The 13881-nt window shown below is 38.2% G+C and overlaps 1 protein-coding gene across 1 annotated transcript in view; it reads right to left on the bottom strand.

Annotated features, from left to right (window-relative positions):
* LOC139722935 (uncharacterized) overlaps window positions 1-13881 on the bottom strand; it is a 66547-nt gene that overhangs the window by 18248 nt on the left and 34418 nt on the right. Inside the window, exons 2-7 of the mRNA XM_071634218.1 lie at window positions 11568-11736; window positions 8884-9019; window positions 5463-5629; window positions 4363-4523; window positions 3150-3294; window positions 293-381 (exon numbers count right to left, since the gene is read on the bottom strand). Of these exons, the coding sequence (XP_071490319.1) occupies window positions 293-381; window positions 3150-3294; window positions 4363-4523; window positions 5463-5629; window positions 8884-9019; window positions 11568-11655 (786 nt within the window). The 5' untranslated portion in view covers window positions 11656-11736. The remainder of the gene's footprint in view (window positions 1-292; window positions 382-3149; window positions 3295-4362; window positions 4524-5462; window positions 5630-8883; window positions 9020-11567; window positions 11737-13881) is intronic.

The raw sequence follows: 13881 nt of genomic DNA, 5'->3' as shown, positions 1-13881 counted from the left end.
CCCTCTTGTTCTTCTTCACTATAATCATAATAATGTTATTTGTTATCGGTTGCCAAACAGTCAAGCGTTGTGCTTATTATTGCAATCGTTCTGTATGCAAATTATTAACATGTTACTCATGTAATTATACTACAGATGTATTGCATAATTGATGAAAATGATGAAAATTGTAAAAAGTATACTACCGGTATTTTGTACTTTGTTAATGAAATAGCAGAAAGTTGATGTATTTGAAAAAAAAATGGCATACAGAGAATAAACAAATCAAATCAAATCAAATCAAATTACTTACATTCCAATGTACAGTGACGTTCCTGCTCAAACTTTGGTCAGCTTTCATCTCATTACTGTGGGAAACACCAGCAATTTCGACATTTGGCTCTGTAAAACAAAGAATAGCACATACACACCTATTTCCAATCTAAATCCAGATATGGTACCCAAGTTGTCAAATTGGAATATGAATTGAATATGAAAAGCAAATTTGGGACAATCCTGGGCTCTGTTAAACTCTCAGCCAAAAAATACTGCAGAGAATAAGAATTTCATGGGATATACTGAACATTTTGTATTCTTCCGTGCAGTCTGAGGTGAAAGTACATTACGTAATTGATGACATACTCAAGAAATTGATGCAATGCTTTCAAAGTGAACAGAAATCAGTTATCCAGATATCAAATATAGTTTTACTTCTCTGTTTGTTTTTTGTTCTGTGTTACTTTAATCCATTAACTCTTTATGTGCTACGTTTGCACGCCCAACTTAGTCGATGACGTGCCAACTTTGCATATTCTGCTCAAACGCACAAACCCGCCCAAACAGATCAATAAATCGCGAAATGCCACAGTACAACAAAAGCATTTCTCGTGGTTCAGTTCCTGTCACAAGTAGCTTGCGTTTTATGTGTAACTGAATATCAATCGGCGTTCCTTACTGCATTTGCTAGTAAATTCCTAGTCTCTGTCAATGTTTTGCGTGCAAAAGTCATGCCTCTACAATAATGTAGCTACTGGTCTTTTGAAAGAAAGTAAGCATAGATTTGTCAATGCAATTTACATCAAAGCAAAGCTGTCATTTTCTCTACATCTTTGCTCATTACCTCTTGAGGTAACAAAAAATCTAATAAAGTTACATAGATTTGAAAAACAGAATGTTTTCCCAAAACACGACTATGTTGGTGTCTCAGAATAATGTGGCAAACAGGGGTTTACACCATGGTACATCAAGAGTTAAGCCCTGAGAATCCTGATGCAGAAAATTCTATCTTGTTTTTCATTGAATTGGCAAACCTGAAATTTACTGCATTTCCATACTGGAGATAGACCAAGTCATTGCATTTATATTATATTGGATGGCTAAGAATAGGATACTAAGGATTATCATCTATATAGGAAGATTTAGCATCGGACAAAATGTGTATTGTTGTCCGCTCAGTTTTTACTGTTCAATAGCAGATTGAATGAAATGCATAGGCCAATATATTAATTCCTCATACGTAGGCTACCATAATTGTTACTGTTGTTTGTTGTGCGAGTGCTTGCTGAGTGCGCGAACGCTTGCTACTAGACAGTGCACAAAATCTTGTTACAATTCACAAGTGCACAAACATCTCGCTAGATCATACAGTTAGTTGTGTAGGGGCTACTCCTTTTTCCGTGCTGAGTCAACTTCAAAGATGAGTAGAAGTACGGTACTTTTGTGCAGTATAATGCTTCCTCCACATAATGTAGATGATATTACTGATATTGGATGGCATCAATTCATGGAATACTAGGGAATATTGCACTTGTTAGGGCCAATATTTCACTCATTTTCAATTTGTGCAACATTGGCCCAAACTCGTGCAATATTCCCTGGTATCCCATTCACAGCCATCCAATATGATATAAATATTGCACGAGTTAGAGCCAATACTGCCCAAATTGAAGATGAGTGCACTATTGTCCTAACGAGTGCAATATTTCCTGGTATTCCATGAATTAATGCCATCCAATGTAATTATCGTTGTCTAAAATCATCATGTAGAGAAAGCATAAACTGCACAAAGTATCATACTTCTACTCATCTTTGAACTTGACTCAGCAACACTGAAAAAGGAGTAGCCCCTACCTATGCATGCAACGTACTACATATGAAGCAATGACTAAATAGCAAGATTTCGCTCACTAGTATCAAGCGTTCAGGCACTCAGCAAGCACTCGCACAACAGACAAGATAAAATATGGCGTATTATTGAACGGCCCGTAACAATTGCCTATGGGGAATTAATGCATTGGCCCATGCATTTCGTTCAATATGTGATCGTGCATCACAAAACAAACAAAAAGTCGCACCCCTTGATTTTATGTGAGGACTCGAGAAAGGTGAAACAGGTCAACCGAGTCAGTTTTGAGTTTTCCATATTTTCTGAGAGAGCTATTCTTCTTCTACATTATCCCTAAGTTTGGGATCATAAATTGAATGGGGAATGTGGGTTTTCAGCAGTTTTTCTACAACCCCTTTTTTGGTAAAGTAGAGTGATCAGGTTTTTCTTAGAGGCCCCTTTTAATTTCTTGAAAATCCTTTGCACTCTCTTCACTTTCAACTCTAATAACTTTTGAAAGGATAATGCTACTGCTCTGAAAGTTGACATTTATTATGAACAGAATGTGTAAATCAAACATGTTTAATTTCAGCTTAATCTGATAATCTCTTCATTGTTGTTGCTACAATGGTTTACATCAAGTTTTTTTTTTCCTATTCATGGCACGGGTAGTACAGATTAGTGAAGATTAGGCACTTGAATAGACCCTGTACTTCACAGCCTCTTTTCTCAGTTCAAACTTTTCCAGAGTGTGGGCTTTCTTTCCAGTATTTATATAGGTTAGGAGAATCCATTTGAATTGAGTTATACATCATTTTAAAGCTAACAGTCTGCTCTTTCAGATTCTGCCCTGAACTAAAATTCCATGTCTGGCGACTTTTTGTGTGTTTTGTGGTGCAGGGTCACATATGCTCTCATATTGAACAGTAAAAATTGAGTGGACAAAAACACACGTTTTTAATGTGCTGCTAAAACGTCCTATAAAGATGATAATTTATCTTATTGAACACTGTTTATTCAAATAATTGTGAGCACAGTCTGGAACTGCACTCTAAATGTAGCTTACTTTGTGGAGGCGTGAAGTTGCATTTTTGATCAGACCAAGGTCCCTGGACATCGTCGCTTTTTCCCCTAGACTTCAGTTTTACACAGTATCTCACGTTACTAAAGTCTACCGGTACCGTCACACTATAGTGTGACTCACGAATATCCTTGAAAAACAAAACAAAACAAAACAAAACAAGGGGAATGGAATGCATGAAGCCATTCTTTACTGACATTCTCCTACACAAGCTAAGCAAGACTCAAGAGTCATGTAATTGAGCAGAATTATAAGTTACATAAATTGCGTACCAATATTACAAGGAACTAGAAAAGCACTCTGAGAGTGCAGACCTCCGCCAAGCATGCAAATCATTTTCACCACTGATCTTGTTCTTCCGTAGAGATATCAGTGATTTCCACCTATACATACTTATAGCATTGTGTGCTGAAAGTTGCCAGATTTCCCAATATAGAAGCCTTTGTTACGTCATAAACACTAAGCTGCACGGCGCCCCTCACCCCAGCAGAAACTAGAGCACACACTTTAGTGCGCGCAGGCAAACCTCAAATACGCGTAGCCTGAACTCCCAAGTTCATTGACCCTACCTGCCAAAATGTAAAAAATCCTTCATAAATTCCCCCAAAATTCTCGGATCACTACCAAAAGTAAATCGTTTGGTACTTGTGTCATTCTCAACCTTTCCTGCAAGTTTCATCCCAATCCGTCAACTACTTTTGAGTTATTTTGCACACGGACAAACTAACTAACTAACAAACCAACAGTAACGAAAACATAACCTCCTCCCTTGACGGAGGTGATTACTATATCCCAGTGCCTTGACCAGTATCCAGGGAAACTCCTCAGAAATCTCAGATCTTTTTGTTTAAAGATTAATCTCCTAAATGTTTTGTAATGCTACAAGAGTTGAACACTGATAATGCACTCTCATTTTTCATTACCATGTTTTTTCTACATTCTGCTTCTTCATGGTTTTAGTTTCCGTTCTATTTATGTTTTCTGCCACTGGACACTCTTTGTTGCATTGCCTGTTGTAGTTGTGTAAATAAATCCGAATTATTCATTTTTTCCCACTTACAACCCCAATGAGTTACTGCATGATGCATTACCCAGATTACAACAAGGAGAATAACAAGAATGAAGACAGATGGGATTAGTGTGCAAACAGAATCTTGTGTGTCTCATTCACAAAAATTACATGATGAAATTGCTTTACCAGCAATTGCTCTGATGAATTGTTATAGTCATTTTTTATTTCCACAAGTGGCGCTGTCAAATATTTTTCCATCCGCTGAGGATAACTCCATTCTACGGTCAGTTCTGACCTCCCCCTGGAAGGCAGAATACTGATGTTGAAATCTGGAGGGTGTGGTTCAGCTGTGGTGTGAGATCAAATGAAACAATAATGGTGGAAAAGTAAAAGTTCACCTTAGTTTAGTTTATGACTCTGTCCACCTTCAACAGTTTGAGGTGAAATTGAAGATTTCTGCCAACATACAAATATATTTAAAAAGTGACTGTATAGTAGACTAAAACAGGTCAAATTTATATGAGAGCAGCCTGTACAACATAAATTCTAAGTTGTAATTGTTGCAATAACTTAGGTACTTGCTTGTGTGTACCCTGGCTGGTATCATAATTGTTGCAGCTTACAATAAATTTTGCAAAACCTCTCTATGAATGAGCCAATCCCAATGACTAATGACCACAGTCGAGACACAAATGCTCTCAACCTTCTTATCAGAGAACATAATTTTAATCAGCATGCATGTATACATATATCATACTACCATCAGTCACAGCACCGTCATTTCATTTAAATTCACTTTAATTTTCATCAACCCACACCATAGGTCTATGTAAAGAATAAGTTTGCCACACTTTATCTTGGTTACAAAAGAGATTATGTCCTTGATCATAAGTATAATTTTAAAAAAAGAAGAAAATTGTCCACAACTTGTTGCCCACTTCATTATGAAAGCTGTCCAGACTCTGCATGGGATTCATTGAGATGTTCTCAACCTTGATACTAAATCAAAATGATGGGTTTTATTTCCTTAAAAGTTTCTGCTTCAACAAACATAAATAGCATCGCTATGTCAACTACGAAGCAGTCCCAAGTCTGGTATCTGATTACCTGATTGAAAGATGGGTGAACATATTAATGCTATGTCAGTAAATTGCTAAAGAGAGTTGACTTAAATAAGTGATGTACTTTGAATTAAAGCAGGTGACTGATATCACACCAACACCAAAGTTTTAATCAGTATCAACAACAAAAAAAAAGAGGAAAAAATAATGCTGAAATTGACTTACTATGCTCATATTTATTAAACAGAATGCATACTGTCTCATTTCCATTAGGTTTTTCCAAAAATAGAGAGGCAACAGTGACCGTGAGAGAAAGAGTGAAATGATACTCGCGGCTACTAGCACTGAAGTAGGAACACGGCTCCGGAGACACGTTCTCATATGAACTTTGACTGAAAACAACCAAAACATAATAAGAGCGTATGGGTGTGTGTAGGCGTATGCAGTATATAGAAAAGTATATACATACATATAATGTCATACATACATTCATTCATACAGTATAGATAAACAGGTCATTGAATGTATACATTAAATAACACATCAAATCGCAAAACAGTAAGTATCAGTAATATTACAGTCTACTTCATACAAGTCAAAAAAATTAGGATGTTGAAGACATTTTTTTTTTTTTCTCCAGTTCTTTTGGTTTTGGATTTGTATTCAGCAGTTGACAGAATGACTGTGGTATGTTGACCATATAACATCATTCAGTTACAGTGGATCTTTGATCTGTACCATGGCTATAGATAATGCACAGTAACATAGTCATGAATGTTTCAAGCCTGTGATGTCATATTAATACGTCATAATTAACATCAACGCTGTTAAAGCGCTGCAAAACTTTTCTTGCGAAACATGGGCAATATTGATGCTCTTTGTCTCAGAAATTTCAGTGGTGACAATACTGGTCCAGAATCACTTCTGCCCGCCACTTGTCAAAAGTTTTTAATTAACACAAACATTTCTATATCACACAACCAAGTAATTCCAACCACTATCACTTCACACTTTGAAGCTTTATATTGTTACCTCCACCAAGGGAGGACTAGGTTATGTTTTCATTGGTGTTGGTTTGTTTGTTGGTTGGCTTGTCTGTGTGCAAAATAACTCACAAAGTTGTGAGCAGATTTGGATGAAACTTACAGGAAAGGTTGAGAACAACACAAGCAACAGATGATGAAATTTGGGTAGTGATCCAGGAATTTTTGTGGATTTTATGAAGGATTTTCAATATTTTGACAGGAAGGGTCAATGAATTTGGGAGTCCAAGCTGCGCATTTTTTAGGTTTTCATATGTGCACTATTAAGTGCATGTTCTAGTTTCTACTGGGCGAGGCGCACCATACAGCTGGAAGTTGATGACGTAACAAAAGACTTCTACATTGTATATTGGGAAATTGGGCGATTTTTCAGCATGCATACGTATGGGTGGAAATCACTTGTGTAGCTATGGAAGAACAAGATCAGTGGTGGAAATGAGTTGCTTGGCGGAGGTCTGCACTTTCAGAGTGCTTCTCCATTTTGCCTCTTTTTTTTCACTAACTTCAATGCCTGGAATAGGACAAGTGACATGATATGGTGAAATCCACGTCATCATATGTAATGAATGCAAGACATCAATACTAAGTCCTTCAAGAACGTTTAAGAGATGAGTACCTGCCACAGTAAAACAGACACACAGATTACTAAAAGGTATTAACATGGCTATAAAATCTAGGATGGAAGACCACAGATCACATCTACAATAGAAAAAAAAAGAGAATTCTACCACAGTCAAGAGAGGGAATTTCTAGGTAATTTCAAGCAATCATAATGAAACTGGCAATCTGCTGAAAACATCACAACCTGGGAGGTGTTTCAGAAAGCTGTTCTTAAAGTTACGAAAAACTCATGAGCAACTGGTGATCAGTTGTGATGTGCTACACTTATCAGAATATCAATAATTCAGCTCAAGAACTTATCACAGTTGCCCGTAAGTTGTTTGTGACTTTAAGAACAGCTTTATGAAACACCCCCTGGACTTGAAATAGTGAACTTACAAAGCCACCAGGTAATTCATAGTATCAAGGGAAACTGTCGACTGTTTCAACAACAAGAGACCCGCGGGTCTAGCGCTCACCTGAGTATCGCAAGTTCACCTTTCACGCAGTCACTAACCTAAATTATTCACAGCTCTACCAAAATTTGACCAGGCATTCTCAAGTAGAAGATGAAAATGTACAATAAAGGCCCAATTTTTTTTTAAGATTCCTTAATTTGGGGGGATTGGGGCCCCCTGGGGCCCTCTGGGTGGGGCATGGTGCCCATTTTGATAAATTGAGATCCTGACCCCCTAGGGATGCTACCTGCCAAGTTTGACAAAAATCCATCATGAGGTTTTCAGGAAGAAGATGAAAATGTACAATTCAGGCCCCCATTTGGACCCTTCCAACCACCCCCCCCCCTACCCAAGAGGGGCACCCCTGGATCTCCTATGAACAAACTTGAAACTACAGTCATTAATGTACTCACTCATAGTATTATCTCAGCTCTATAACTTCTGATTCTAGAGAAGATTAATAAAGTTTCCTTCATTTGGGGGGTTTGGGACCCTGGGGGCCCCCTGGGTGGGGCATGGTGCCCATTTTAACAAATTGAGATCCTAACCCCCTAGGGATGCTACCTGCCAAGTTTGGTGAAAATGGGTCATGGGGTTCTCAAGAAGATGATAAAAATGTACAATTTAGGCCCCATTAGGACCCCTCCTCACCCCCTCCCCTGGGTCCCAAGGGGGGCACCCCTGATTCTGCCATTAACAAACTTGAAACTACAGTCATCAATGTACTAACTCATAGTATTAACTAAGCACTATCACTTCTGGTTCTAGAGAAGAAGATTTTTGCAGAATCCTTAATTTTGGGGGGCTTGGGCCCCCTGAGGGCCCCCTGGGTGGGGCATGGTGCCCATTTTAACAAATTGAGTTCCTAACCCCCTAGGGATGCTACCTGCCAAGTTTGGTGAAAATGGGTCATGGGGTTCTCAAGAAGAAGATGAAAATGTACAATTTAGGCCCCATTAGAACCCTTCCCCACCCCCCTCCCCTGGGTCCCAAGGGGGGCACCCCTGATTCTGCCATGAACAAACTTGAAACTACAGTCATCAATGTACTAACTCATAGTATTAACTTAGCTCTATCACTTCTGGTTCTAGAGAAGAAGATTTTTACAGATTCCTTAATTTTGGGGGGTTTGGGCCCCCCTGGGGGCCCCCTGGGTGGGGCATGGTGCCCATTTTAACAAATTGAGTTCCTAACCCCCTAGGGATGCTACCTGCCAAGTTTGATGAAAATCGGTCTTGGGGTTTTCAAGAAGAAGATGAAAATGTAAAAAGTTTACGCACGACGCACGACGGACGACGGACGACGCACGACGGACGACGGACGACGCACGACGCACGACGCACGACGCACGACGCACGACGGACGCCGGACGAAGGGCGATCGCAATAGCTCACTTGAGCCTTTGGCTCAGGTGAGCTAAAAATCCTTGAATATCAAATTTCAGTCTTTCTTGTTATCTATTGATGATGCTTTTAAAACTTCCAGACCATAGAATGAACAATATTAAACTTTTATGCATTAACATAACAACCAACACATGCTTACCAGCTTGAAGTTACAGCTGGTGGGAGAATAACTTCACATGACACCACTCTTGGGGGGTGGGTGCTTGGTGTCACGGTCCAATTACATATGACATTCTTGTAATCATCACTGCGACAAGTCATATTCAGGGAGGAAGCTGTAAAGGCAAGTAAGTGACAGTGAGATGGCTATGAAAGCATGATGAGAATTCAATGCACCCAGGGATATCCCTCCAATGGGCGCTCTACCAGTGTGGCCCTAGTGCAGTATCAAGAGAGTCTGGCTAACCTCAGTGCTGCCAACTCTCACGCATTGAGCGTGAGACTCACTAATTTTGGTCCTTTCTCACTCTAAAACTTTATTTCATTTGCATGCATTTCTATTGATCTCACTCATTTTGACTCGTAAATTATAGCATTGGCCTATGGGAGTCTCACTCTCAACTTGTAGTTTCCAATGTTGGCAGCCCTGCAACTTGCTTTTTGGCTCATTAGTTTTGAAGCCAGTGATTGGTCAAAACTGGTTCCGTAATTTTTGTGAAACCATGTCGTTTCCAAAATATGCTCATAAGCAGTGCTCATTGTTAACTACCTCTTATTTGGGTTGGTCACATAGTTATATGTCTGAGCGTATATATGTTAACACTTTAAGGCATAATACGTGCGGTACCGACATGGCGTCCAATTTAGTAGTCGGCCAGATCCTCTTTATATACGGCACTGCAGTGTACGTGGCATTGCCGTATACAAAAAGAGTCCAGCGGACTGCTGACAGTGGGTGCCATGCCGTTACTCAGCGTATTACGCTTTAGAGGGTTAGCATGTTCATTCAGACATCACAATCAAAGAAAGCTGAGTGGAGTGTAGATTACTGCATATGAGCTCTGTTTGGTAACAACATGGCGCCACATGTACGTCACAAGACCAGCTATTGACCAATCACAGGCTTCCAAGCTCATATTAGTTGAAAACCAAGTTGGCCAGACTCTCTCTTTAGATACAAAATACATATACATGGCACTTTAGCATGGCATGGGGCACGTACATGATACGACACACTTTACTACAGAAGGAATCACACAAAATGGCAAACATTCTACTTGCATTACAGCACATTATCATGTTGGATTTTGACATGAAAATTGATTTAAGAATGATCGTAATTCCACACTGGCATTTCTTTGGATCATTCTTGTTTGTTTGTGTAACAGGAAATTAGGGTTTGGAACATGACAATTCTTATCAAATTATCAGCTAACAGAAAGTTCATAGCAAACTACACATAGGACAGATGTTGCCATTTTATAGAGGTGTGACTACAACATGTGATTTTGCTATGAAATCAACCGTGAGACACTTGGTGCCCCATAGACTTATCCTCAAGATTAGCTATCCTTGAGGTTAAGGATCACCGTTTGAACATAACTACTGAAACTCAGTGAAATAAGCACTCTATACCCTTCACTTTCAACAGATCTAATTTCCACACACACACACACACACACGCACACACACACACAAAGTATGGACAGCATGCATGAGAACTGTGACTCATCACTCTCCAAACTCACACTGATGGCTATGGGTACAATGTAAAGTAGAAATTGATAGCACCCCCACATGATCACCAACATTATGCCACCCTACTGTATGCAGTTCAACATAATACTTAATACCACTCCTCAACATGAGGAAGTAAAACTCTTTGTGAATTTAGTTACCCAGATTCTTTTCAAAGGCAATTGTAGGAAAATGTGGGCTATGGTTTTGCTTTTTACGATGAAAAAATGAACCAAAACATAAAAACGTTATTACACTGAACTTTGTTGCACTTTTGTGGTATTCGCACCAAAGTTGCTAATTCCCAGGAAAGCACTTCACTACAATTTTAATGAAACTTTGGCCGACTAATCTGAGTGAAATATAGATGTATATGAAAAGCCAACTGATGAAATAGGAGCAAAGTTATTGAATGACACCATCCCACAGAATGATTATGGCTACTTTTTATTTGAGAAGCAGAGTAGCAATGCTATATTCTGAAGGCTGAAAAGACGAACCAAAACATAAAAACTTTATTACACTGAACTTTGTTGCACTTTTGTGGTATTTGCACCAAAGTTGCTAATTCCCAGGAAAGCACTTCACTACAATTTTAATGAAACTTTGGCCGACTAATCTGAGTGAAATATAGATGTATATGAAAAGCCAACTGATGAAATAGGAGCAAAGTTATTGAATGACACCATCCCACAGAATGATTATGGCTACTTTTTATTTGAGAAGCAGAGTAGCAATGCTATATTCTGAAGGCTGAAAAGACGTAAGTTTAGTGGTAGAAAGAAAAAAAAAAAACATTTTAATTTTTCACCAATCCTGCCAAAGATTAGTAAGACAATTTCAGAAAAGACTATTTTTACAGTATTTTGCACAAAACAGTATAAAATGTCCTACAAAGAAGTAACAAATTGGCACCAATAACTTTCACCACACAGACCACATGTTTGAGCTCTATGGATCAGAATGTCTTTTGAAAGTCACATACCAAGCCCACGATTGGGGGAAATATATCAAATTTACTTACTGATGGTTTGCGTGTGATTGATTTGAATTACTGTTGATGATAAAAGTCAACTAAATTTCACCAGTTATTCTACACAATCATGCAACTCCACGAACCAGTCACACAATTTCGGTGATGCTTACTTGTAACCGTAGCTTTGGCATCACTGCAGACTGCTACGGCAAGGAGGATGAGCAAGACAAGAGGGGGCGTACTTCTCTTTGAAATCATTCTTGACCAGGTGACTAGCAGTAGTCAGCAAGAATTATCAAGGAGCAAACCACGAGGGGTCAACATCATTCGCCCATTTTCCTGTGAAGAATAATAACAATCGTTATGGCAATAATTGATAGCCGTGACATAATTATCATTTGACAATAAAAACAATAATAATAAAGAATAACCATTCAAATTATAATCAAGGGACATTTCAAAACAACAACAGCAATAAAAATTTCCTCTCAATGTGCCCAAATGGGCATCAGGGCAAGGCTGCATATATGCATTTTAACTTGAAAATGTCCATTATTTTGCCCTGCCTGTTAGTCAGTTTCACTGACCAAGGGCAAGCAGGCAAGTGCTGTTGTTGCACCCTAAATTTAAGTAATGTAAATAATGATTAGCAATACCAATGACATAACTTAAATTACAATGACAGTGAATGCATTGCTGTCTATAACCATACATGTGTATTGTGATTCTAATTGATAAACCTCATATTGCTTCATGATATGTTGTTAGCAAAGCCTAAAGAAATTCTTCGTAAATCTGTGCCATTTCCAAATCTTCTATCACTATTGTTTTATCTTTTAATCATTTGGTGAAGTTTGGAATTCTTCCATAAATCTGTCACTTTTTTAGATTGATGGTAGCCTGAAGCAGGCCATATTTCTTTGATATAACAAACATATATTTTATTTCTTATTAGCTGTTTCCTAAGAGTCTTTTTTTTTTTGGGGGGGGGGTATTTCCCCTCTGCCTAGATAATCTATTCAACTATCTGATCACTCAAATTCTAATTCTACTGTCCTTTAAATGTAAGCATCAAGTATTAGGTCAATTTATCTCACTCCTTGCAGTAAACCCAACTCCTGATTTTGTGTCAGCTGGTGTCAAGTAATTTGTGATTCATCCTCACTTATTTTTTTTTTTCATTCCACATTTGATTAGGATCAAAAACTAATAATCATTGGTATGCAATAACTTGGCACCAGAAAGTTGCAATGAAGACTTTTCTTTTCTTTTTCTTTTTTTTTTTTTTTTTGCTTGTCAGCTAAATGGCACCAAAATGGCCCTGATGCATAAAACTGATCACATGATGTAAGGTATGGATTGAGAATGCTCTGTGAATACAGTGTGCGCTGGGCTTGCAAAGTCTTTTACTGGACACTATACGGGCACTCAAACAGGGTCAGGGTCATCTTGTGACCTCTGTGTCGATTGCTATGTGTGTCTTCATTCGAGTTTTGCACCACACCAGCATGCTACTTGTAAAGTCAGAAAAGGTATGCAGTAAATCACACAAAAATACACATAATTCTGAGTCAGAAAAAGAAAATATTGACAGCAGAAACTCTAATCTTTCTAGTAGAGTAATATTTCCACTTCAAGCCCCTACTTTATGAAATATCTCTGCCAGGCGCACTGAGAAGTCAGATGCCGATAGACAATTGCAAACAAAAACTCAAAACTTATCTACACAAAATAGCATTATGTTTGTTGAATTTGAACTTATCAATGTATATTATGTCAAGTGTATTGGCAACTCTGACCCTTTATGTACGTATGAGAAATATATAGTTATTGTAGAGTGATATACTGTGTTACTTTGGTAAATTGCAATTTTTGTTGTAATATTTTGTATTATGGTATAATTTGTGTGTAAAGCCCTTTGAAATTATTTTTAAGTCTGAAATGCCCTATAAGAATTTGCTGTTATTATTATCATTATTATTATTATTCTTATTATCATTATTATTATTATCATTATTATTATCATTAGAATTATTATTATTACCTCCGCCAAGGGAGGAGGTTATGTTTTCGTTACCGTTGTTTGTGTGTTTGTCCTTGTGCAAAATAACACGAAAAGTAGCTAACGGATTTGGATGAAACTTACAGGAAAATTTAGAATGATACAAGTAACAGATGATTAAATTTTGGTAGTGATCCAAGAATTTTGGGGGAATTTATGAAGGATTTGTTATATTTTGGCAGGTAGGGTCAATGAACTTGGGAGTTCAGGCTGCGCTATTTGAGGTTTGCATGAGCGCACTAAAGTGCGTGCTCTAGTTTCTTACAGGGCGAGGCGCGCCGTGCAGCTGAGGGTTTATGACGTAACAAAGGCTTCTATATTAAGAAAATCGGGCGGCTTTCAGCACTCAATGCCGTTAGTACGTATGGGTAGAAATCACTGAAATCTCTATGGAAGAACAAGATCAGTGGTGGAAATGAGCT

The sequence above is a fragment of the Diadema antillarum genome, unplaced genomic scaffold (genome assembly GCF_040938485.1).
Source record: "Diadema antillarum isolate AM-2024a unplaced genomic scaffold, OU_Dant_1.0 scf00000178, whole genome shotgun sequence".
Taxonomy (NCBI): Eukaryota; Metazoa; Echinodermata; class Echinoidea; order Diadematoida; family Diadematidae; genus Diadema; species Diadema antillarum.
This window is presented reverse-complemented; position numbering and strand designations above follow the sequence as displayed.